This window comes from Oncorhynchus gorbuscha, linkage group LG08, assembly GCF_021184085.1.
Source record: "Oncorhynchus gorbuscha isolate QuinsamMale2020 ecotype Even-year linkage group LG08, OgorEven_v1.0, whole genome shotgun sequence".
Taxonomy (NCBI): Eukaryota; Metazoa; Chordata; class Actinopteri; order Salmoniformes; family Salmonidae; genus Oncorhynchus; species Oncorhynchus gorbuscha.
The window spans coordinates 33534218-33561081 of NC_060180.1; the positions used below are offsets into that span (position 1 = coordinate 33534218).

General features: G+C 43.0%; 1 protein-coding gene, 1 long non-coding RNA gene and 1 pseudogene across 2 annotated transcripts; all 3 read left to right on the forward strand.

The window, feature by feature from the left end:
* Nucleotides 1–3147: 3147 nt before the first annotated feature.
* LOC124040637 lies at nt 3148–6702 on the forward strand (annotated as a pseudogene).
* Nucleotides 6703–11800: 5098 nt separating this feature from the next.
* Nucleotides 11801–17328, forward strand: LOC124041512. The gene has a single exon (XM_046359187.1). The coding sequence runs from the start codon at nt 14038–14040 to the stop codon at nt 17209–17211; it is 3174 nt and encodes a 1057-aa protein (XP_046215143.1). The 5' UTR covers nt 11801–14037; the 3' UTR covers nt 17212–17328.
* Nucleotides 17329–17998: 670 nt separating this feature from the next.
* On the forward strand, nt 17999–26317 carry LOC124041513. Its single transcript, XR_006839958.1, has 2 exons — nt 17999–18065; nt 25612–26317. It is a non-coding gene; the product is annotated as an uncharacterized LOC124041513 (long non-coding RNA).
* Nucleotides 26318–26864: the final 547 nt, after the last annotated feature.

Below are 26864 nucleotides of genomic sequence, written 5' to 3' on the forward strand. Positions count from 1 at the left end.
CGAACAGAAGGGAAAGCATAATGACAAGACAATATAAGACAAAACATGACAGAAAGGTCAAAAAGTTCCGTTACAGTCCGTATAAACATGTCAAACGATGTATAGAATCAATCTTTAGAATGTTGTCAAAATAAATCTTCAATAATGTTCCAACTGGAGAATTCCTTTGTCTGTAGAATTGCGATGGAACAGAGCTCGCCCTCATGTGAACGAGCGTCATGAGCTCAAGGCATTCTGCCAGACCTCTGACTCATTCCCCTCTCATTCGCCCTCACTTCACAGTAGAAGCATCAAACAGGTTCTAAAGACTGTTGGCATCTAGTGGAAGCCTGTTGACATCTAGGAAGTGCAACATGACCAATATCCTAATGTGTCTTCAATAGGGAATGAGTTGAAAAATGACCAACCTCAGATTTTCCACTTCCTGGTAGGATTCTTTCTCAGGTTTTTGCCTAACATATTCTGTTATACTCACAGACATCATTCAAACAGTTTTAGAAACTTTAGAGTGTGTTCTATCGACATATACTGATGATATGCAAATCTTAGCTTCTGGGACTGAGTAGCAGGCAGTTTAATCTGGGCACCTCTGGACAAGAAGATAATAAGAAGCCATAAGAAGCCATAAGAAGGTAAAAGACTCATCTATGTATCTGTGCCAATATAGTGTCTGTGACAGCATGGGCAGCGCCACTGAGGCTATCTTCATATTAAAGTAGTAACATTTCTTCTTCACAATTGTCTGAGCCCTTCTGATGACCCGATTGGACATGACTTCAACAGTAGGGCTCAGCCAATGAAGTTGGTAGTCCCACCCAGTTGACTTCATTCAAATTGTGAAAGTGCATGCAAATGCAGCATTTTGGCCATTAGAGGCCAATATCTTTCTCTCTGTCTGGGCTACAATTGTAGACGGTTGGGTAATTATGCTTTTCATCTGTGAAAGCCTGTTGTGCTGCTAATGAGGGAGTTCTATTAACCTGAACCGAGCGGTGAGGCGGGAGCACCCTTCTAAAATTGAACAGTAGCCTTACATTTAGGTTTTTGTCCTAACACTACACAGCTGATTCAGAATAACAAAGCTGGATGATTATTTGAAACAGCTTTGTAGGGCAGGGGAATAAAAATAAAATGTGCAGCCCTTTGGGGTTCAGGTGACTGAGTGTGGGAAGCCTTTGTCATAGGGTAAAAGTTGCATACCCCTGGGCTGAAGGCTGCACACTTTGGGTCAAATATCAGGTTCTGTAGCTGTGTATTTTATCAGAACAAATCTGTTCTGCAATATTAACCCAATTTCGGGTTGCAGGCAATGCATTCCTATGGGGAGAAAAGTCTGTGAAAACTGTTGGATGTAGACACATTCTTTTAACTGTTAAAAGAAGAATGCACCTTCTTTTAACTGTTAATAAGGGTTAATGCTACACGGTCAAGGTTTGCACAGATTGGGAGGACCTCAGGAATGTACCTGATGTCGGATTGTGCTTCTCACCCTAACGGTTCTCTCACTGTCACCCAAAAGCAAATTACATTTACGGCCAGGCTTCATTTGGGCCTACTTTTCTCATGGTCGCTGTGCTAAGACCGAGCGAGCTATGGTCAAGCGGGGCATCTCGTTGAACTCGGCACAGCCTAGAGATTATGGTAATGCCATTGCAGGCTCTGTGTGTCTTTAAGCACCGCACTTTGTCACTCCATCCTTGATGTGTAAGTCGCTCTGGATAAGAGCGTCTGCTAAATGACTTAAATGTAAATGTTGTGTGTGTGTGTGTGTGTGTGTGTGTGTGTGTGTGTGTGTGTGTGTGTGTGTGTGTGTGTGTGTGTGTGTGTGTGTGTGTGTGTGTGTGTGTGTGTGTGTGTGTGTGTGTGTGTGTGTGTGTGTGTGTGTGTGTGTGTGTGTGTGCATGCGAGAGGTTTTTCTTTGACATCTGTTGGGAGAAATGACTGATTTACAGTTCATGAGGGTTACCTAGATGTGACCTTTTTCATCCTTGAAAACAGATGATCATGATTACGTTGCAATCTATTCCGCATCAGGATAAGATTTCAACACACACCGTACGGAACAGCGGGGACTGAAGACACACACTCCTTAAAAAGTTGCGAGCTTGCACAGGGGAACGGCTTCATTGCTCCAGACCACCACAAGGGGGAGTTTGCGCAATAATCATGCATTTGGGTCCCAAGGCTTTGTGATGACCAAAGACTAATTTTGACACGAGCCACCCTTGCCTTGTGGCGCTCACCGAAGATTGCTGACAAAACAGATGGAAGTTGCCTTAACGAGTCAAGCAAATGTACAATTTGAGAGGAATGTGATAATGTAGAGAAATGGCTTCTTTTTTTGTTGTCAAAGTTAAATTACAAATCTCTATTTAGCAAGTTACCAGACAAGCTAGTGTTAGGGGAATGAATTTGTAAATCGTCTTTCAGGGACTCCTGAGAACCAACAAACCAGGCAGTTGTCTTGTGAAACAGTGGATGTAAAGAATCGAGCTGGCTCAAGCATTGACTGCACAATTGTAAGCTTGCCTTGCAATGCAGCTGAAGTAACATGGCTTGCTATTTACTTGCTTGAGTCGGATTAAAAATAACTGTTGCCGCTCTGGGTATGGACCCTAAAACGAAGTTCTGAACTAATATTCATACCAATCAATGAACCTCAAGTCTGAATGGCATTAATGAAGCCTAGAGTAGAATATACCTTTCATTGTGCCAAGGATGCAAGACCTATATACACAGGTATTTTAGTTATTACCACGAAATGCACATAGGAGAACTTTAGAGGTGAGGAATTTTGGCCTATTCTCAATGCATTTAAGGAGGTGAGTGGACCGATTGAGAACTGGCCCTTGATTTCCTATTGTATGGGAGGGAGAAAATGCATAGGGAATAATGGCCTTTCTTCTCTAGGTGTCTGTCAGGACTCTTCCAGACATCCAAACCATCCCCGAACAGCCCACTGGGGGCCCGAAAGCAAGGAGTGGCAACTTCCGGAGAGGAGCTGAGGTAGCCATGTTTCTGTAATTTCACTACAAAATGACAGGATGGTGCTACACAATGTTTGTTGACAATTTTGTTTAATTCATGTTTCCATTTCCTGAGACTGGCTGTTGCTTCAGGGTACAAAATGGTCCTAGCGAGAATGTCATGGATGAGGTCCAACGAAAGGGCTATGCAATAGCCAACACTCCCACACGGCTGGTGTTAAGAAGCCCTTATAATGCAGAGGAGACATGCCTCCAGAATGTAAGCTACCTCCATGAACTGGGTCATGTTCAGTAGAGCAAACATTTGGAAATGGTGGCCCTACCTGAACTCTGCAACATATTGTTAATACGTTGTGCCTTTCTGAACACTGCCCTGGTGTGGTTGCCCCCTGAACAGGTAGCTGGTGTTCCGATGCGGGTGCTCTCAACCTCAACCTTCTTTGAGCAGAAGTGGCTGGTTACTGGAGTAGATGCCACGGCTGTTTGTCCAACACCAGGTTGAGTGTGAAATAATTTAAGATCCTATAAGCCCAGTTCTTAATTCGCTCCAGACAAGACTTTCATGTTGTGTTCAGTTGGGAAAATGTTTTGGGGGTGAACTTTTTCCAAATAATGGCACTGTTGTTTTCAGTTGCAAAATGTTCTGTTTTGATGTGTACTTGGCTTCTTGTTTCACTGCAGGGGCAGTTGCCTTTACTCCAGAAGTGATCACCTGGTACATGCCCAAGCACATAGACCCACTTTTCTCCTCTGATGCCTTCACCATGTTGGAGGTGTACATGGGTATTGACGCTAAGAGGCTGAACACTGAGGAAATGGCTGCCAGAAACTACTCGGTTTTAGTCAGAGGCTCATATTATTGTTGAAATTCCGGTGGGGGCAGTTTGCGGCTATTTCAAGGTCAGCATTGGATGAGTAAAATGTTCCTGTTTAATTTCTAAATCTAATTTGTAGAGCCCTTTTTACTACAGCAGTTGTCAATGCTTTGCAGTAACCCTTTGCTATCTCATGGGTGAACTCCTAGAAATGTTGTCTCGTGTGAAATGTTTCTTGAGCAATTGTCTGCTTAATCAGGTTAATATACAGAATTGTGTGTTTTGCATAAAATTACATTTAAACATACTCTACCGCTTGTCTTTGCAGTTTGTCCTTTAGCCGCTTGAAATTTGAGACCAAATATCCACACTAAAGGATTGTTTACCTGACTTTTTAGGTAGCCGGTAGTTTGCCACTGTCAACTGAATGCAAGCAACACTCTGCTGCTGTTTACATATTGTGCAAGTGTTTACTTTGCTTGTCAGTTGCTTTGAAAATGCACACTGCCGGAAATGCAAGTTGACAACCATACACCTACCAGCTCTCTAAAGTCTGGTAACCAATACTTTCCTTTGGATATTTTGTCTTAAATTACGAGTGGCAAAAAGACAAGCGGTAGAATAATTGTATTTTAACATTCTGGCTTATAAGGAACATTTATCTGTTTTTGCACTCCAATTGTGTATTACATCACTCGTCTCCCTTACAGAGCCATATTCAGGATGACCAGTACTTTGTCACTTACACTATTGAGCCCATGCTTGAGTTGCTGTGGATCGAGGAGATCGCACACGAGGACACCAGCTATAAAGTCCTCTTCCCTATCACAACACCTCCGCTGGCCAGGCCTCCACAAGTTCAACTGTGAGTCTGGTTTAGTTAAATAGTGCCTAAGGTAATTTGGGATGCCTGGGTTGTTTCATTAGGCACAAAACAGAAGAAAATGTACTGAAACGGGGAGGCAATACCTGGACTTACCCAATAACAAATGTCAATTTTCAACTTCCATTGTACCGCATTTCAAATGTTTTCCTTTTTGCCAATGAACAGACACACCCTTAGACACAGTCCCTGAGCAGGCAGTGTTTGTGTTTGAGTTGGGGACCTTCAACCTTGATGTGGAGCTGCTGAACATCACCTTTCCCACCATGGTGCTAACTGTTGCAGAGTGCAACGCCAGAGGATTCAATGTTCAGGAGCAGAGATCCCCGGACAACACCTTGAAGACCTTCAGGATGGAGGTGCCCTTCTCGGACCCGGTGATCTTTAACCAGAATGGGACTAGGGTTCCAATTTTGGAACCCCCCCCACGTTCAGCTGGAAGGTGGCGCATGGAACGCAAAAATATTCCTAAAAATATTTAACCTCCACACATTAACAAGTCCAATGGCTTAAATGAAAGAAACACCTTGTCAGATTTCTAAAATGTTTTACGGCGAAAACATAGCACATATTTGTCAAACCACCACCGAAGACACGGCTAATTTGCATAGCCAAGTTGAAAAAAATATGCAATCAACAAACGCAGGATTAAAAGAGAAATAATGCACTAACCTTTTGAAATCTTCATCAGATGACAGTAATATAACATGTTACACAGTACATTTATGTTTTTTCAATAATATGCTATATATATCTCATAAATCTCTGTTTACAATGATTCATTCTGCTTACAATGATGCATGCGCGATTCTCACAATGAGAAGCCCCATTGAAAGCTGAGATCGCGCTGAAGACCGAGAGACTGTTCCCAGACCTGTAATTGCTTGGGAAGGGTGGGGGCAATGACGTCAAAGTTGGGCCAACTTTTATGATGACAAGAGAGAGTTTGGGAGAATGACTGCCCTGAGTTCTGCTTTAGAGTTTTCTATTCAATAATATTTTTTATTTGCATATATTAGCAACTTTTGACAAAAATATTTTGTTTACTATGGGCACGCAATTACTCCAGCGGGGGCAGTAGACAGCCCTATCCCGAAGAGGTTTTAAGGAGGTGTGTTCCTGTTAAATGCAAAGCCACATGCAGTGATTTGTACATGCCCTAATAAGTTGGCCACCAACAAAATATAAATAATGGCACAAATGAACTTTGTATCCCTCATTTACTCAAGTGTTTCCATTGTTTTGGCTGTTGTATGCATTTGATATAGAGGAATTAGTTTGTTTTAATAGTCCCCATATGTACTTGTCACTTGATGTTGAATAGAGTTCTGTTACAACAATAATGCTAACCAATTGACCAATGCTTTTAACTTCAATACAGAGAAGGGTGGAACAAGGTGTCACAACCTTCACTCTTCAGCTGATCTACGGCCTGGTCATCTTTCCAGAGTACGCTCCTTTCTCTCACTCTGCCGTTGTGGTGGCTGTACTGCTGGACATTGGTATGCCTCTGGACTATGGTTTCCTCTTGTTAATTATGATTTTCATCTGTGAAAGCCTGTTGTGCTGCTAATGAGGGAGTTCTGTATAGCTAGTTGGCAGTGAAAGCCCAACTAGCTATACTGTAGGGTTTTCCTATGCGTTCTCTCTACAAAGAATGTTAAGCTTTAGAGTATTTGGAACCAGTTGTCCTGTTCCTGATTTGCCAGGTTCATGTTTATTCAGTCCCACTGTAGCAAAACATTTTGCAATCTAAACAAGGGTTTAATATAATAATAATAATATAATATAATATAATAATATGTAGTACCTTCCTGTTTTTTGTGCTGAATTAATGAACACAACCCTGTTTGTCCTTGTAGTGCCACCCTCAGTCACTGGCAACTGTGATCAGGAGAACTTCCACATCACTGTGGACTACAGGAACCAAGAGCCCTTTTTTGTGGTTTTGGTTGGCAAGCGGCTGCTTAACCATGAGTTTGCTCAACAGTATTTAAGCTGCATCAAACGACTCTAAACCGCGTTGTCTGAAAAGCATCTAAACAATGTTTTGTACTGATGAGAAATAAAGGTCTAAATAACAGGTTGACTTGTTTTACAGTATGATGTGGTACAAGGGAGCAATGTAAATCTAGTTTAGAAGGTATGGCAGCCATGTTTGTCAAGCAAGAACTCCCAGAATGTCGTTCACTGCGTCCGTTGCCTGAGATCTTAACTTTGTCACATGCTGAAACTGGTCAAATTATCTTTGTACTTGTTACGGCGTACACATGACAAGTAGTTTACAGGTAACTATACAAAAAGGCAATTGTTGTCACCGCCCCAAATACAACCTAAGCACGAAAGCTAAACAGTTGCAACTGAAACAAACTGAAACATGGCTACCTCAGCTCCTCTCCGGAAGTTGCCACTCCTTGCTTTCGGGCCCCCAGTGGGCTGTTCGGGGATGGTTTGGATGTCTGAACATCTTGTCTCTGTCTCGTGTTTGTCTGTCTGTCTTGTTTGTGTTTGTCTGTCTTGTTTGTTTGTCTTGGCTGTGTGTGTTTGTCTTGGCTGTGTGTGTTTGTCCCTACTTCCAAGCTGTGTGTGTGATTTAGTTTTCCTTTGAAATGTTATGGGGAAAATGACTGATTTACAGTTCATGGGGGTTGCCTAATCACATATATGAAGTTTTGGAAAGATCTGACTTTTTTAACCCCTCGAAACAGCCCAAGAGACACCAATTATGGCACTTCCGGTTGGCACAGGAAGCTATAAGTCAACAAATATCCTCATTGGGGTATGCTTTTACAGAATCCTGAGTTTTAAGTCCTTACGTTAAGAACTGACTGATTTACACAGGGTTCAATGCACTATGTCTATCAAACTGCAGGCAGGGTATGGATAAACACTTTTAGGGTGATTTTAACCACTTCCGGTTGGTCCAGGAAGCTTAGAATCAACACAGGTAGACCTCATAGTGGCCTGATGGAATGTTACCGAAGACTGGTTCATACAGCATTCATAACCCATATAGACTTCAGGTTGAATTTAGGGGTGCAGGCCATGTATTCCTATGGGGAGAGAAGTCAATGCAAACTCTTTGAAGTAAACACTTAACTATTAAGGGTTAATGCCACACGGTCAAGGTTAGGCTTGCACGGATCGGGAGGACCTTAGGAATGTACCTGAGGTCGAATTGTGCTTCTCACCCTAACGGTTCTCTCTCTGTCACCCAAAAGCAAATGACGTTGTGGGGCAGGCTTCATTTTGGGCCTACTTTTCTAATGGTCGCTGCGCTTAGACCGAGCGAGCTACGGTCAAGCAGGATATCTCGTTGAACTCGGCACGGCCTAGAGATTATGTTTATGCCATTGCCTGCTCTCTGTGTCTTTGAGAACCGCACTTTATCACTCCATCCTTGCTGTGTGTGCGTGTGAGAGCTTTTCTTTGACATCTGCTGGGAGAAATGACTGATTTACAGTTTAGGAGGGTTACCTAGTCACACATATGAAGTTTTGGAGAGATGTGACTTTTCAAAACCCTTCAAAACAGACAGTGTGACCCAATTAAAGGCACTTCCCGTTGGCACAGGAAGCTATAAGTAAACACATGTCTTGATTGACATAGAAACTTACAGAATCCTGAGTTTTAAGTCTTTAAGTTAAGAATTGACTGATCTACGATCTACACAGGGTTGAATGTAGTCATTTTCACCTTTGAAGTTTATGTACATCAAAACACTTTTTTGGTCAATTTAACCACTTCCGCTTGCTCCAGGAAGCTTAGAATCGACACAGGTAGACCTCATAGTGGTCTGATGGACTGTCATAGACACCTTCATAAGGCATTCATAACCCACATAGGCTTCAGGTTGAATTTAGAGGTGCAGGCTATGTATTCCTATGGGGAGAGAAGTCAATGCAAACTCTTTGAAGTAAACACCTTTTAACTATTAAGGGTTAATGCCACACAGTCAAGGTTAGGCTTGCACAGATCGGGAGGACCTTAGGAACGTACCTGAGGTCGAATTGTGCTTATCACCCTAACAGTTCTCTCACTGTCACCCAAAAGCATCTCGTTGAACTCGGCACGGCCTTGAGAATATGGAAATGCCATTGTAGGCTTTGTGTGTCTTTAAGCACCGCACTTTGTCACTCCATCCTTGCTGTGTGTATGTTTCTGTGTGTGTCTGTGAGAGAGAGAGATTTTCTTTGACATCTGTTGGGAGAAATGACTGACTTACAGTTTATGGGGGTTGCCTAATCACACATATGAAGTTTTGAAAAGATCTGACCTTTTTAACCCTTGGAAACTGCCACGGTGACACCATTTAAGGCACTTCCGGTTGGCACAGGAAGCTATAAATAAACTCATATCCTTATTGGGGTATGCCTTTACAGAATCCTGAGTTTTAAGTCTTTACGTTAAGAACTGAGTTATTTACAGAGGGTTTAGTGAGTGTGTGTTATTTCAGAAAATCATAGAAAATCACAGAAATCTCGCAGAGCTCCGCAGCACACTTTAAAAAGATTCGTAAGAACACCCTGCAACTGGATCTGTAACCGTTGAAAAAAAAAACACCTATCCGTGAACATCACCAATCTGTCATCGTACGATTTCTCTTAAATGACGATAGATAAATGGCTGGTTCTTTTTTTATTGACACCGGAGGCTCCTTGACTTTGACGTGAAGTGGAAAAATAATTTCTCTATTTTCATTTTGGACCTTTAATCCCAGATAAATGGCCATAACTCAAAAACCGTTGAAGCCTCGACGCCATCTTGTTCGGGGACAACTGCCCATTATGCCAAACCTACGCTCACCGAGTTTCGGCTTCTAAATATTTTCCGTTTTCGAGATAAGGCCCCGTCGTGAATCATGATGTTTTGATCAATAGCAATATGATTGCTTATGCCCTCTTGTGGGATATTCCGGGACAGCGGAAAAATGACCAAAATCCTATTATTTTTGTAAAACGGAAACCGAATGTCCGACAAAGTTCATTTGATGACTTCCTGGTAGGTCCGGCCCTGCCGCTGGGCCTGACGCCGTCCGCAAATTTTATAAACGATTTCGGACGTCTAGTAAGGGACCGTACATTTGCAATATGGACTTTCTCACTAACAATACAGCAACTGCCTAAATCTTCCCTTAAGGTAAGGAAAAGTGGTTGTTTCTGTAGTTTAATTGGTGCAACTTGCTGAAAATTGTCCACAGTGTTCCTATCGTCTAGTTTGAACAGCTATGTTTAAAACATTCTATCCAGAGTGTACCAAAAATGATTTTAGACCTTGTTTATGGACATGTTGTTGTTTCTGTAGTTCAATTGCTGCAACTTGCTGAAAATTGTCCATAGTGTTCCTATCATCTAGTTTGAACAGTTCTGCAAAACATGCATTTCCAGAGTGCAATCAAATATGATTTAGACCTTGTTTATGGAAAAGTGGTTATTTCTGTAGATCTATTGCTGCAACTTGCTGAAAATTGTCCAGTGTCCCTATCAGCTAGTTTCAACAGCTATGTTAAAAATGTACTTCCAGAGTGCAATTAAACATGATTTTGACCTTGTTTATGGAAAAGTGGTTATTTCTGTATAGTTCAATTGCTGCAACTTGCTGAAAATTGTCCACAGTGTCCCTATCAGCTCGTTTGAACAGCTATGTTAAAAATGTACTTCCAGAATGCAATTAAACATGATTAAGACCTTGTTTATGGAAAAGTGGTTATTTCTGTAGATCCATTGCTGCAACTTGCTGAAAATTGTCCACAGTGTCAATATCAATCTAGTTTGAACAGCTATGTTAAAAACATATCCAGGGTGCATCAAACATGATTTTAGACCTTGTTTATGGAAAAGTGGTTGTGCTGCCATCCTGATAGAAGGTAACAGATTATTTTATTACAATAATCTACAATAATTTTATTACAATTGGATTTTCATTGTGTTCAATGGTGTTATTTGCCCCCTAGTGGCGCTTTCTGGTACTTAGAAAGACCATGCAAACAGGAAGTACAGAATTTGTTTTGCACGCATAGAAACAGCTACAAACAACTCTACGGTGCAGGTCTTTCAGTGTAGTTATTTCTTGTCACGCTTCAGCCTTGGAAAAATATTTGTTTGTAAGTTCGATTCAAGCATTTAGCTAATGATAATCTTGTTATTGATAGATGTACTCACGAATTGCAATGCCATTAATGTATGTCGTTAGCTGTATTACTTTGCTCATGCGTCATGCAAACGAATTGTAAAATATACAATACTGTAGTTTTGTTACTGTTTCTAGTGTAATATGCTTTGTTATTCTACATAGATGGTTATGCATTATTAGAGTAATGAAAGGAGCCAATTACCATATGGTTAAGAATTAGCAATATGGTTTGGCATCATGCCAGATGCATGGTACCTTAGCGCGTGCTTTGTATTTATGCAACTTCAAATGTTTAATGTACAGCTACAGTATGTCGGTGTGAATTGAATACTAAAGTATATTCTTTTCTGTATTTTGCAGTTTCACAACATAAATGTTTTCAATATATTCATTCAAGAAAAGTCACGCCTTGGGAGTTTTATTGATGACTTAGTTGTTAGCTACGCAACTCAAGTGCAGAATAGTGAAAAAACATCATCACAGCTGGCTCAAGCACAAGAATAACTGCACACGGTGGTTATGTTTCTATGTTCATCAGCCAACAAAGCATCTTATCCTTGGGAAGACCAGCAGTCTATGATGCAACAACCAGAGCCAGGTGTTCAACAGAGAGAGATGGAAGAGCCTCTTCAGCACATTGGGACCAAGTCTCAATCTACAAGATCAAGGTCATCAAAACAGTCAAGCAGATCCTCAACGGCGAGTTCTGCAGCCATCAAAGCACGCGCCAAGGCAAGTCTCTTATGCTCTTATGTCTCAGTCTCTTATGTCTTAGTCTCTTATGCTGAGAAGGAAACTTCTGTGATGAAACAAAAGGCAGAAATAGAGGCCAGCTTGTTGAAGCAAAAAGCTGACTCTCGAGGCAAGTTTATATGTTCTCCAAGTTGAGAGAGCAGCTGCTGCTGCGTTGGCTGAAGCTGCAGCCTTTGAAGAAGTTGTAGGATCAGAACGCATAGAGCTTCGCAAAGAACTAGACACAGGGACACAGCCCTTAAGTCCAGTCCAACGTACATGTGAGTATGTGCAACAACATGCTAGGCCCTACTTTGCTGAACTTCTATTTTAAGTGGAGAAACAAGAGCTTAGTGTTGACCCAGCTACATGCCATAATCCAGAAAGTAGCAAACAACAGAACATGAGCAGAGACTCTCCGTTCAAAAGAAATTAACAGCAGCATGGTGGAAATGGAAAGCAAGCCCACTTCCAGTCACACACACACAACTTCCCTGAGTCACAAGTGGCACCAGACCTCATCAAGTACCTCCTACGACGTGAGATGGTGAGTTCCGGACTCCTGAAGTTTGATGATCGCCCTGAAAATTATTGGGCATGGAAAGCATCCTTTCTCAATGCGACCAGAGACTTGAATTTATCAGCCAGGGAAGAGTTAGATCTAATTACCAAGTGGCTAGGGGCAGAGTCGTCTGAGCAAGCAAACAGAATTAGATCTGTCCATATTTTCAACGCAACAGCAGGGCTTAACATGGTCTGGCAACGACTAGAAGAGTGCTATGGTACACCCGAAGTGATCGAGAATGCACTGTTGAAGAAAATGTATGATTTTCCAAAACTGGCTAACAAAGACAATCACAAACTAAGAGAACTAGGTGACATTCTTCTCGAACTGGAGTGTGCTAAAGTAGAAGGGTTCCTTCCAGGCCTCCCTTATCTGGACACATCTCGGGGGGTAAACCCTATTGTAGAGAAACTTCCATTCAGTTTACAAGAAAAATGGATAGCACAGGGATCCAAATATAAGGAGGACTATCGGGTAGCATTCCCACCATTCTCGTTCTTCTCGAGATTCATCAGGAACCAGGCGAAAATTAGAAATGACCCCAGCTTCACCCTCTACACCTCAAAAAAACAGGTGTCCATGAAAAGTGAGAAACATTCCAGGTACAGCAGCAAGACACCTGTGACTGTATACAAGACAGATGTGTCATCTGAGGCCTCAGACCACCAAACCAAACCCAGTAAGACAAAGGTTGAAAACCCTGACCGTCACTGCCCAATACATAACAAGCCTCATCCTCTTAAAAAGTGTCGTGGGTTTAGATACAAAACTCTAGATGAGCGCAAATCATATCTCAAAGACAATGGCATTTGTTTCTGATGTTGTGGGTCAACTCAGCACAGAGCTAAAGACTGTAAGGTTTCAATCAAGTGCTCTGAGTGCGACAGCGACAGACATCTTGCTGCTCTGCCTCCAGGCCCAGCCCCTACAAATACAGACACCGCTACAGCAGAGACAGAGCATGGCGGGGAGCAAGGTGACGATGCTCTTCTATCTGTCACCTCAAAGTGTACAGAGATCTGTGGTGAGGCAGTCAATCCAAGATCATGTTCAAATATATGCCTAGTCAAAGCTTATCCGGCTGGGAAAAGAGAGAAAGCTGTCAAAATGTATGTAGTGCTTGATGAACAGAGTAACAAATCTCTGGCCAAGACAGTTTTTTCAGTCTCTTCAACATCAATGACAACTCTGCTCCATACACCATGAAGACGTGTTCTGGGGTAACAGAGACTTCGGGCAGGAGAGCTGTCAACTTCATGGTGGAGTCTATAGATGGACACATGCAGCTCACTCTCCCTACTCTGATAGTGTGATATGATGCCAGACGATAGGATGGAGATTCCCTCCCCCGACATTGCGTATCGTCATTCTCATCTGCAACCAGTTATGGACAGAATTCCAGCTGTGGACCCAGACGCTCCCATCCCCCTGCTCTTAGGACGAGACATCTTAAGGGTACACAAGATACGAGGGCAAATCAATGGGCCCCACGACACTCCTTATGCACAGCGACTCGACCTCGGGTGGGTCATTGTGGGTGAGGTCTGTCTGGGAACGGCTCACCGACCAGCCAATGTTAACGTGTTCAGGACAAACATACTTCAAAATGGTCGCACATCCTATCTGAGCCCTTGCCCTGACATCATCCAGGTAAAAGAGAACTACAATAGCGTAGCTCAGAAACACATCTCTCCCTCTACAGTGCACTCGAGAGTTCCAAGCACAACTGTGAACACAAACAGCCTGGGATGTTCCGTGTTCGACAAAACACAAGACGATGATAAACCAGCATCATCAGTGGAGGACAAAGCCTTCTTGGACATTATGAACAAACAGGTTTTCCAGGATGATGGAAACCACTGAGTGGCTCCATTACCCTTTCGCCCCACTAGACGTCGCCTTCCTAATAACAGGGAGCAGGCCATGAACCGTCTCACATCACTTCGCAGGACTTTAGACAAAAAGCCTGACATGAAGCGTCATTTTATTGACTTCATGCAAAAGATGCTGGATAACGACCAAGCCGAACCTTCACAGCCACTAGAGGGAGACAAAGAACGTTGGTATCTGCCCATATTTGGTGTTTACCATCCACAAAAGCCTGAACAAATACGAGTAGTATTTGACACCAGTGCTAAGTGTCAAGGCGTGTCACTTAACAATGTTCTGCTCAGTGGTCCAGACTTAAACAACACACTCTTGGGTGTCCTAATGCGTTTCCGCAAGGATTGCATTGCACTAACAGCAGATGTGCAACAAATGTTTTACTGTTTTGGTGTACGTGAGGATCACAGAGATTACTTAAGGTTTCTCTGGTATGAAGACAACAACCCAGATAGAAACATAACTGAGTACAGGATGAAAGTGCATGTATTTGGGAACATCCCTTCACCAGCCGTAGCCATCTATTGCATGAGACGAGCAGCGCTACAGGGTGAGAAGGAACACGGGTCAGAACCCAAACAATATGTAGTGAGGAACTTCTACGTCGATGATGGTCTGACATCAGTAGCTACTACAGAAGAAGCTGTCAACATTCTAAGAAAAACACAAGCAATGTTGGCGGAGTCCAACATGAAACTACACAAGATTGCATCCAATAGCAAAACAGTTATGGAAGCCTTCCCTATGGAGGACCGTGCGAAAGACTTAAAAGATCTGGACCTAGGAGTGGATCTACTCCCGTTTCAATGGAGTCTGGGACTTTCCTGGACCCTGGAAACAGACAGCTTCTCATTCCAGGTGTCCCACAATGAGAAGCCTTTTACGCGGAGAGGCATCCTGTCCACAGTGAATAGTCTTTATAACCCCCTTGGGTTCGTGGCTCCAATAACAATGCAAGGTAAAGCCTTAATCAGAGAACTCTCTTCCGATCAGAGTGAGTGGGATGCCCCTCTTCCCACAGAAAAAGAAGAGGAATGGAAAATGTGGAAGGAATCTTTGGAGTTGGAACATATGAATATTCAGCAGACCTACATCCCAGTCTCCTTGTCTACCACTCAAAGAAGAGAGCTACACATCTTCTCAGATGCCTCTACAGTAGCCATAGGAGCGGTAGCCTACCTGAGAGTTATTGACTCGGAAGGTCAATGCCATGTTGGATTTGTCATGGGGAAATCAAAATTGGCCCCTCGTCCAGCCCACACTATCCCACGCCTAGAACTGTGTGCGGCTTTGCTAGCTGTTGAGATGTATGAACTGATCAAAGACGAAATTGACATTGATATACATGCAGCCAAGTTCTACACAGACAGTAAGATAGTTCTCGGTTACATCCACAATGTCACCAAAAGATTCTATGTTTATGTTTCCAATAGGATAACTCGCATCAGGAAGTCTACCCATCCAGATCAGTGGTGCTATATAAACACTGACAGCAATCCAGCAGACCATGCAACCAGGCCCATACTTGCTGCGCTCTTAAAACACACTAGTTGGTTCTCAGGTCCACCGTTCCTGACCCAAACAAACTCGAGTAAGCCTGAGAACATCAATTTTTACCTTGTAGAGCCTCACACAGATGCAGAGATTCGACCAGATGTCACTGTCTTTGCATCTAAAGTTTCTGGAGCTCAACTCGGCTCTCATCGCTTTGAGAGTTTCTCAAGCTGGAAAACTCTCAATCAAGCCACAGCACGACTCATTCATGTTGCAAGATCCTTCCATGAAGGTGCAGACAACACCAGCTGCAGAGGCTGGCATGACTGTAATAAACCATGCGGTACAATTGAGTTGTCACAAGCCAAAACAGCAATCATTCACTGTGTGCAACATGAAGCTTTCAGTGAGGAATTCAAATGCATTGAAAAGGGAAAAGAGTTCCGAAAGCAAAGTACACTGAAAAAGATGAACCCAGTGATTGATGAGGATGGGTTGCTGAGGGTGGGAGGCCGCTTATCCTCCGCCGACAGGTTACAAGACAAAAAACATCCTCTCATCATCCCACGGACACATCATGTTGCCACTCTGCTGGTAAGACATTATCACGAGCAAGTGGCTCACCAAGGCCGTCATTTTTCAGATGGAGCTATTCGAGCAGCAGGCTTCTGGATTATTGGGAGCAAACGTCTGGTCTCTGGTATCATTCACAAGTGTGTCACCTGCCGGAAGGTTAGAGGGAGGTTAGTTGACCAAAAAATGGCTGACTTGCCTGCAGACAGACTGACATCTGAACCACCATTCACCAGCGTTGGACTTGATGTGTTTGGACCATGGAATGTCATAACTCGTCGCACTAGAGGTGGTAGTGCAGACTCCAAGCGCTGGGCGGTGCTCTTTACATGTATGTCTACAAGAGCAGTCCATATCGAGCTTATCAAATCCATGTCCACATCCAGCTTCATCAATGCGCTGAGGCGATTTTTCGCTATCCGTGGTCCAGCAAAAGTGCTACGGTCTGATCGAGGTACAAACTTTATAGGTGCCTGCAGGGAACTGGGTATCGACACAAATGACTCAGAACTGACTAAATACCTCTCAGATAAGGGATGTACTTGGATATTTAATCCTCCACACTCATATGGGTGGTTCTTGGGAGAGACTCATTGGGGTTGCAGACGTATTCTTGATGCTATGCTGTTTCAGACGGGCTCCACTCGTCTCACACATGAGGTCTTGAGCACTCTTATGTCTGAAGTTATGGCAATAATCAATGCGAGACCCTTAGTGTCAGTATCAACCGACCCTGACATGCCTACCATTCTCACACCCTCAATGTTACTTACACAAAAGACCAGCGCTACATCAGCCCCTTCCGGATACTTCAGCATGAACAACCATCATGGAAAACAGTGGAAGCAAGTCCAGTGTCTCGCTGACACCTTTTGGAAAAGGTGGAGACAGGAGTACCTGACAACGCTGCAGAGATGCAGAAAATGGACAGCAGAAAAGCCAAATGTAAAAGTGGGAGATGTTGTCTTATTGAAAGACAGTCAGGCACACAGAAATGACTGGCCAGTCGGGCTTGTGGTAAAAACCTTTCCCAGTACTGACAAAAAGGTTAGGAAAGTAGAACTAAAAATTGTCAAGCAAGGAGCTGCTAAGGTGTTTCTGAGACCAATCTCAGAGATTGTTGTTCTTCTTTCTGAAGCATCCTAGAGACAAAAGATAAAAATAGAAAGGACATTATTTGTTTCTTGATATGTTTTATTTCATAGTGGCACAATTTCATTATACCAGGCGGGGAGTGTGCTGCCATCCTGTTAGAAGGTAACAGATTGTAATAAAAGAATGGTTAAATTGGATTTTCATTGTGTTCAATGGTGTTATTTGCCCCCTAGTGGCGCTTTCTGGTACTTAGAAAGACCACGCAAACAGGAAGTACAGAAGTTGTTTTGCACGCATAGAAACAGCTACAAACAACGCTACGGTGCAGATCTTTCAATGTAGTTATTTCTTGTCACGCTTCAGCCTTGGAAAAATATTTGTTTGTAAGTTCGATTCAAGCATTTAACTAATGATGATAATCTTGTCATTGATAGAGTTGCTTACATATCAATGTTGGTTGCATTTACTCACAAATTGCAATGCCTTTAATGTATGTCGTTAGCTGTATTACTTTGCTCATGCGTCATGCAAACGAATTGTAAAATATACAATACTGTAGTTTTGTTACTGTTTCTAGTGTAATATGCTTTGTTATTCTACATAGATGTTTATACATTATTAGAGTAATGAAAGGAGCCAATTACCATATGGTTAAGAATTAGCAATATGGTTTGGCATCATGCCAGATGCATGGTACCTTAGCGCGTGCTTTGTATTTATGCAACTTCAAATATTTAATGTACAGCTACAGTATGTCGGTGTGAATTGAATACTAAAGTATATTCTTTTCTGTATTTTGCAGTTTCATAACATGAACGTTTTCAATATATTCATTCAAGAAAAGTCACGCCTTGCGAATTTTATTGAAGACTTAGTTGTTAGTTTTGCATGGGAACGTGTGACAGGTTAAAGGACATATTCATAGCCTGTTATACATTGAAAAGTATTAGTAAGTTCATAGTATGTGAGGATCTTAAAACATCTAAGGTTAAAAAGATGCATTCAGTATTAGTTGATAGAGATTGATAACATTCATATAATTGTGTTAAAGTTCAAATCTGTCAAAGGGTACGAATTGTGAGAGTAATGTGTAAACGTTATATTGATTACTTTATTTTGTGGTGCCTAAAAGTGTTAATCTGTGATCTACGAAATGCTCTTAATCTATGAGCCGGAGATCGATTGCTCTGGTCTCCACGCATATTCCTGGGGAAATTTGCGGTCTTTTCTCATTGAACTAAATGTTGACTTGAGAATACAACACCGTATCACACTCGTGATTATTTCTCCCCTGGTTTCAGGTACTTTATTGATGATAGAAATAGTAATTTAAATGTTATAACTAGCGAACATGTCAAGAGTGTTTAAGGTGTGTTTTAGTAACGTCTTGAGGAAGTTAGAGTTAAGGTTGAAGAGAGTAATATTAGCCCTGCTCGGTTGAAGTGAAGGATAGCGTCGTACTGAGAGTAGCTGCCATTTTATGTCGATTGTGAATGAACATGCGTGTTGTTAATAAGATATTTTGCTGTGTTATTTGTACAATGGGTTTTCTGTTATGTAATGTGTTACTTTTGTGAAATGATTGAACTAAATGTTGACTTGAGAATACAACACCGTATCACTCTCGTGATTATTTCTCCCCTGTTTTCAGGGGCGTAACATTTTTGGAGGCTCCGCTGAGATTGCTGCTCAGATGTCCAGTTTCCACACCCTGGTCGCTGAATTCCGAGCCAGCTAAATCTCCACATAACAACTCAGGCAGGCTGCAGTGAGGAAAGTGTTGCTGTTTGGGGGAAGTTGGAAGTTAGTGGTTAAGTACGTGTCAACTGATGCCATTGATCGACCATCAGAGACAGTAAGGACCATCTAATTCAGAGTCAACTCCTGCACAGTAAAAGTTCCTCCTGTTCTGTCAACATGACAAGCGCCTTGGAAGAACTACAGGAAGAGGTAGTAGGAGAATTACACACTCTGACTAAAGACAAATTACTAGAGATATGTGATTTCCTTGAAATATCAGGCGAACAGAGAAGAGATGTTAAAGACAAATCCCGCATAGCATTAATGACTCGCATTATGATGTTCCTTGAGAGAGAGGAAGTCACAGAGTTAGAAGATGGCGGCATGTCGGAATTGTTGCTCCTTAGAGACGAAATGACAGAGATGATCAGTGGCAGAGATAACAAAACAGGGCAAGTTGACCATGATATTGAACCAGCCGGAACACATCACAGAATAGGGGAACTGAGAACTGTAACCCCACAACAAGGGGCGGGAACTGAGCAGATTACTGCAGCCAAAGTCAGTGATTCTCTGCGTCAGCCCCAACACCATGCCAATCTTCAGGGGAGCGTGCCGCTCTCACCCAATGCACAGCCCAGCTCATACTGGCGCAAAGAGTTTAAAATTTCTGGTCAGATAGGTGAACCGGGCCAAAAAGAAAAACTGATTTTTTCCAGCCTTGCCCATCAGATTGAAAATGGACTTAACAGAGGATATCCTGAGGAAGAAATAGTAGACGCAGTAGTCAGGGCTATTTCTCCAGGCTCACAGCTACGCAGCTACTTGGAAGGTAAACCCCAGCTAACTCTTCCCACACTTAGATGTATCCTGCGTTCCCACTTCCAAGAGAAGAGTGCAACAGAGCTTTACAAACAGCTAACTTCAGAAGCACAGCATAGCAAGCAGACCCCTCAAAGCTTCCTGATGCGCGTTTTAGATTTGAGGCAAAAAGTACTGTTTGCATCCCAGGAGTCAGAATCAGGACTTAAGTATGACCCTGCTCTAGTCCAGAGCATGTGTTTACACACAGTCCTTACGGGTCTCCAGAGTGACAGTATCAGGATAGACATGCAGCCTCTCCTGCTAGAGAGCGAAACATTAGATGAGGTTTTGCTAGAGAAGCTTAACATTGCTTGTGCTAATGAGAGAGAAAGACGAAACAAAAAGCGGTTTAATGCCCCACAGCCTGCTACAACTGTAAGTGTAGTCCAGTTAGAGGATATGCCATCTGCAAAGTGTCCTGTGAAAGAAGCCAAAGCTACGATACCCGCAGAACTGTTAACAGAGTTAGCTGACTTTAAGACAGGTGTAGCTTCTCTAAAAGGTCTCAGTGCAGAGATTGCTCAGATTAAGGAGACATTACAGCAGCCTATGTTTCAGTCACAGCCTTGTGCCTATGCCCCACCCCCAGTTAGGAGGCCAGATAGGGACCCCCAGCCACCTGTTTCCCAGCAGCAGTATTACAGCAACTACAGTCGGTCCCAAGCACTTGACCATGCACAGCATCAATATGCACCTAACCGGTATACCAACCACTCTGCTCAAGCTCCAAGGAGGTGTTTTGTCTGCCAGCAGGCCAGAACAGATGCACGCTGCATACACTGCTTCCGATGTGGGAGTGGAGAACATTTTCAAGCTGGATGTAAAATCCGGGGAGCCAGACCATCAAGGGAGGCCCCTTTAAACGGAAACGGGTTACCGCTGAGGGACGAGTGTTAACCGTAGCTACCAAAAAGTCCCAGAAATGTGCAAATTGTGCCAGAGAAGAGTCATTTGAGAACCTGAAACAATGTTCATCATGTAAAGAGACACTGTACTGTTCCAAAGTATGTCAAAACCAACATTGGACTAAACATAAGAAAGAATGCACTCACCTGCAAATTGACTCTACCAGTGAAAGGTTTTCCTGCACAGAGAAAAATGCCCACTCCTTACCATCCCTAGCTCAAGGTTGCCACCCCCGTAAGGTCACCTCGCTAGTCGGCAGACAGTGCCTTATTGAGTGTCACCTGAATCGCCACCACCTCCAAGCTCTATGGGACACAGGATCTCAGGTATCGGTCATTGATGAACGATGGAAAGAGGAATCTCTCCTAAACGCAAGGCTGAGAGATGTTTCAGAAATCCTGGACTCACCTGATGATCTAAGGTTGACTGCAGCAAATGGGACTGAAATGCCGTACCTGGGATGGATTGAAACAACTTTTCGTCTAGCCTCTGAAATTGACCAAACAAAGGAACTGATCATCCCAGTGCTGGTAATGAAAGGCTGTCACCTATCTCATCCCATCATAGGTTTCAATGTTATCGAGCACATCCTGACAATGACCGAAAAGACTAAACGATACAGTACAGTAAAAACAGCTTTCCCAAGCCTCAAAAGAAACAAGGTGAGAGCTTTTATACAGGCTGTTAGCGCAGAACAGACAGATGAATACGCAGTGAAAACCAAGAAAGAGAAGGTTGCTGTACCAAAACACAGTAGCATTCAGATTGAGTGCCGTGTAGCTTCCCAGCCTTTGAAAGATGACATGACAATGCTTTTCCAGCCAGACCTGAACCCGCAGTGGCCAGATGACCTTGAGTTCTTTGACACACTAGTCAGAGTCAGTAAAGGTGTTTTTCTAGTTATCCTGCTTGATGTCTCTAACCCCACTGACCACGACATTGCCCTGCTAGGACGCACAATAATCGGTACAGTACAAACCATTATGACTGTGTTACCTGCCCAAGTCTTTGAAAAAACTGTCACCTCAGCCACAGTGAATCACACCAGCGTTCGAACCCCATGTACTGCTACTGAACAGTGGGATCCACCAGTAGATTTAACTCACCTAACCGAAGAACAGAGAGAGGTTGTTAGGCAAATGCTTAGAGAAGAGTGTCACTCCTTCTCCAGATCAGACAATGACATTGGCTGCATTGAACGATTGAAAATGACTATTTCTCTAAAGGACTCTGAACCAGTAAAGCGCACATACATGTCAGTGCCCAGGCCACTGTATGAGGAGATGAAGGGTTACATTTATGACCTCATAGACCAGGGCTGGGTTAGGAAGTCAAACTCTTCATATTCCTCACCTGTCGTGTGCGTTCGTAAGAAGGACGGGACCCTCCGGTTGTGTATAGATTACAGAGATCTGAACAGAAAGACACATCCCGACCGCCAGCCCATCCCTCGGGTCCAAGACATCATGGACAGTTTAGGTGGTAATTCCTGGTTCTCCCTCTTAGATCAGGGGAAAGCGTATCACCAGGGGTTCATCTCTGAAGAAAGCAGACCACTGACAGCATTTGTGACACCGTGGGGACTCTATGAGTGGATACGTATGCCATTCGGCCTCATGAACGCTCCTGCAGCTTTTCAGCGGTGTATGGAGGAGTGTTTGGAAGGGCTCCGGGATAACATCTGCATTCCTTATCTGGACGACACGCTAGTCTTCAGTAAAACATTCAACAGCCATGTGAATGATGTGCGAAAAGTTTTGCAGCGTCTCAGAGAGTATGGCATTAAACTCAAACCAAGTAAGTGTGATCTCTTTAAACCCCAGGTCCGTTATTTGGGCAGAATAGTGTCTGCAGAGGGCAGCCGAGTTGACCCAGCCGATTTTGAAGCAGTAAGAGCATTGAAAGAAATCAGACCAGAGACTGTGGGCCAGCTCAGAAAAATGCTTGGTTTACTCACGTACTACAGACAGTACATCAAAGACTTTTCTAGGAGTGCCAGCTGCCTGTATGACCTCCTGAAAGCAGATTCAGAGAAATTACCTGACCACCCACGGAAAACAAAAACAAAGAAAGTAAGTCATGTGGTGCCCTCAAACAAGCCAATCCTGTGGACTGACCAGCATCAACAGGCACTTGAACAGCTGATTGAGTGTTTGCTTCACCCACCAGTTTTAGGTTTCCCTGATTTCACTCAGCCATTTGTTGTACACACTGATGCGTCACACCAAGGCTTGGGAGCAGTTCTTTATCAAAAGCAAGAGGGGAAGCTTAGGGTCATTGCTTATGGCTCTCGAACTTTAACAGCAGCTGAGAAGAACTATCACTACCACTCGAGCAAGCTAGAATTTCTAGCTCTAAAATGGGCAATCACTGATAAGTTCCATGACTATTTGTACTATGCTCCCACCTTCACTGTATACAGCGATAACAACCCGCTCTGCTACATTCTGTCTACTGCAAAAATGAACGCAACCACTTCCAGGTGGGTTGCAGACTTGGCTGATTTCCACTTTACAATAAAGTACAGGCCAGGCAGAGAGAACGGTGATGCAGATGCTTTGTCAAGGATGCCACTGGATGTAGAGTCACTGATGAGAGAATGTTCTGAGGAGCTTCCACCAGACACCATCGCCGCCACGATACAAGCAGTTGAGGTACAGAAAGAGGCTGTTGTACCTTGGTCATTTTCAGCTGTATCTATGTCAGTATCAGCTGAAGGTGAGACAACCACTGCAACAACCAGCTCAATCCCAAAAGATGGGATTAGAGAAGCACAAGAATCTGATCCAGTCATCCGTCCTGTGCTCAATTTCAAACTGTCGGGTTCCAAACCGCCAGTTAAAGAGCAAAAGAAATTCAGTCCAAAGACAAAATGCCTATTCAGAGAATGGGACAAATTGACAATAGACAGTGATGGCATTTTGTACAGAATCACTACAGCCCGCAAGCAGTTAGTTCTACCAGAGCAGTACAAAGGTAAAGTGATGGAAGAGTTGCACAATAACATGGGACACCAAGGTACTGACCGCACTGTATCACTAGTACGTGACCGCTTCTTCTGGCCATATATGCAGTCTGACATCGAGCACTATGTGACTAAAAGGTGTAGCTGTGTCAAGCAGAAAAAGCCAGCCCATGCAACAAGAGCTCCTCTGACAAACATTATGACAAAACAGCCATTTGAACTGGTATGTATAGACTTCCTTCATCTCGACAGATGCAAAGGGGGATATGAGTACATCCTCGTGATTGTTGATCATTTTACACGTTTCACTCAAGCCTACGCCACCACATCAAAGTCAGGTAAAACTGCTGCAAATCTCATCTTCAATGATTTTGCCCTGAAGTTTGGGTTCCTGTCCCGCATCCACCATGACCAAGGGGGAGAATTTGAAAATCAGTTGTTCCATCAGTTAAAGAAACTCAGTGGCATGGCGGGGTCCAGGACAACACCCTATCACCCGATGGGAAACGGTCAAGCGGAACGCATGAACCGAACATTGTTGCAAATGTTAAAGACACTAACCGAGACACAAAAGTCAAACTGGAAGGAGTCTCTGAACAAACTGGTTTATGCCTATAACTGCACCCGTTGCGAAGTGACTGGCTATTCACCATTTTATCTTCTGTTTGGGAGATCACCCAGGCTTCCAGTTGATATGCTCTTTGGATTGTGCACATAGGCAGGTTCCAGTAACCAGCGAGAATACTTGGAGAACTGGAAACGAGGGATGGAAGAAGCCTACGCCATTGCAAATGAAAATGCTCAGAAAGCCGCTGAAAGAAGTAAGAAGTACTATGACACTAAAGTTAGGAGTTCAGTGCTACAGCCTGGCGAGCGAGTTCTGATTAAAAACCTGACACCAAGAGGAGGACCAGGAAAACTCCGTAACTATTGGGAAGATAAAATTCACACAGTGGTGAGACAAATGGGTTCAGACCTGCCGATTTATGAATTGAGACCAGAAAAGGGTAGGGGACGCTCCAGGGTCCTGCACAGAAATCTGCTCATGTCCTGTGACCACTTACCTTTTGAGACACAACCAGAAATGACCAAAGTGGACAAAAGTCAGAAAACGAGGAGACACCAGCCTGCATCACAGACTCTAGATTCTGATGAAGATAGTGGGGATGAATATGACCTTCATCATGAGCCGCTACAGGTACCCACATCTCCTACAGTACCTGAGGAGAGGAATGCTGAACCAGCGAGAGAGTGGGAACACAGGCCCTCAACAGTGAAACAGACAGTTGCAGTGCCAGTCCCTGATACGCTACCAGCACAGCCTCTTGTTGAAAAGCGGCTGGAGGAGACAACAACAGTTAAAGACCTGCCTGCTGAAAATTTGCCTGATGATCGTCCACCAAGTGCCTTTCCTTCATATACTGATGCTTCTGAACCTGAGGAACCAGCCTACCAGCTGCCACAAAGAGAGAGACACCCTCCAAGACGTATCACCTATGATCAGCTTGGTATCCCTTCCTGCTACAGTATACAGCCACAGCCACAGTTGTTCCCTGTCTACTCTGCACCAGGACTGGTTCCATGGCTGCCATCACTACAGCAATGTTACTTTCAGCCACCTTACATGCATGGGCTTCAGCAAACATGAGGCTACAGAGTTGACATGTTTGACCATGGACTACTGTCAGATTTCACAGACTGTCAAAAGAGACAATTTACAGACTATGCATATAGATCATTCAAATTGATGGACTGTTGATCAATAGTATGAGAAAACCGCTTATGTTATATAGCTGGTCAACAGATATGGACTGTGAATATAACTTGTTAGTTATATTTGAACTGTGACCCGTGACTTCTGCTCAAGTACTACCTTACAGAAGAGGATTTTCTAGGTCCAGTGCATACGAACTGTTGAAGAAGACAATGTTGGTAATGTTGGGACAACATTTATTTTGTCGGGGAGAGTGTGACAGGTTAAAGGACATATTCATAGCCTGTTATACATTGAAAAGTATTAGTAAGTTCATAGTATGTGAGGATCTTAAAACATCTAAGGTTAAAAAGATGCATTCAGTATTAGTTGATAGAGATTGATAACATTCATATAATTGTGTTAAAGTTCAAATCTGTCAAAGGGTACGAATTGTGAGAGTAATGTGTAAACGTTATATTGATTACTTTATTTTGTGGTGCCTAAAAGTGTTAATCTGTGATCTACGAAATGCTCTTAATCTATGAGCCGGAGATCGATTGCTCTGGTCTCCACGCATATTCCTGGGGAAATTCGCGGTCTTTTCTCATTGAACTAAATGTTGACTTGAGAATACAACACCGTATCACTCTCGTGATTATCTCTCCCCTGGTTTCAGGTACTTTATTGATGATAAAAATAGTAATTTAAATGTTATAACTAGCGAACATGTCAAGAGTGTTTAAGGTGTGTTTTAGTAACGTCTTGAGGAAGTTAGAGTTAAGGTTGAAGAGAGTAATATTAGCCCTGCTCGGTTGAAGTGAAGGATAGCGTCGTACTGAGAGTAGCTGCCATTTTATGTCGATTGTGAATGAACATGCGTGTTGTTAATAAGATATTTTGCTGTGTTATTTGTATAATGGGTTTTCTGTTATGTAATGTGTTACTTTTGTGAAATGATTGAACTAAATGTTGACTTGAGAATACAACACCGTATCACTCTCGTGATTATTTCTCCCCTGTTTTCAGGGGCGTAACAAACGCAACTCAAGGGCAGAATAGTGGTTATTTCTGTAGAAATGGTTAAAAAATATTTTCGGGGTCCTTTCCAGAATGGCGCAAATTCGGCATGTCCGGGGTCACCGTTTTTAAGTCCCGAAAAAAAAAGAAAAAAAAAATCACTTTTTTGTGAAAATGGTTTAAAAATATTTCGGGGTCCTTTCCAGAATGGCTCAAATTCGGCATGTCCGGGGTCACCGTTTTTAAGTCCCGAAAAAAAAAAAATCACTTTTTTGTGAAAATGGTTAAAAATTATTTTCGGGGTCCTTTCCAGAAGGGCGCAAATTCGGCATGTCCGGGGTCACCGTTTTTAAGTCCCGAAAAAAAAAAAAAAAAAAAAAAAACTTTTTTGTGAAAATGGTTAAAAAATATTTTCGGGGTCCTTTCCAGAAGGGCACAAATTCGGCATGTCCGGGGTCACCGTTTTTAAGTCCAGAAAAAAAAAAAATCACTTTTTTTTGAATATGGTTAAAAATT

Bases quoted from the DNA above. Each gene is read 5' to 3' on its own strand.
- LOC124041512 (XM_046359187.1), top strand. From the start codon at position 14,038: ATGAACCGTCTCACATCACTTCGCAGGACTTTAGACAAAAAGCCTGAC.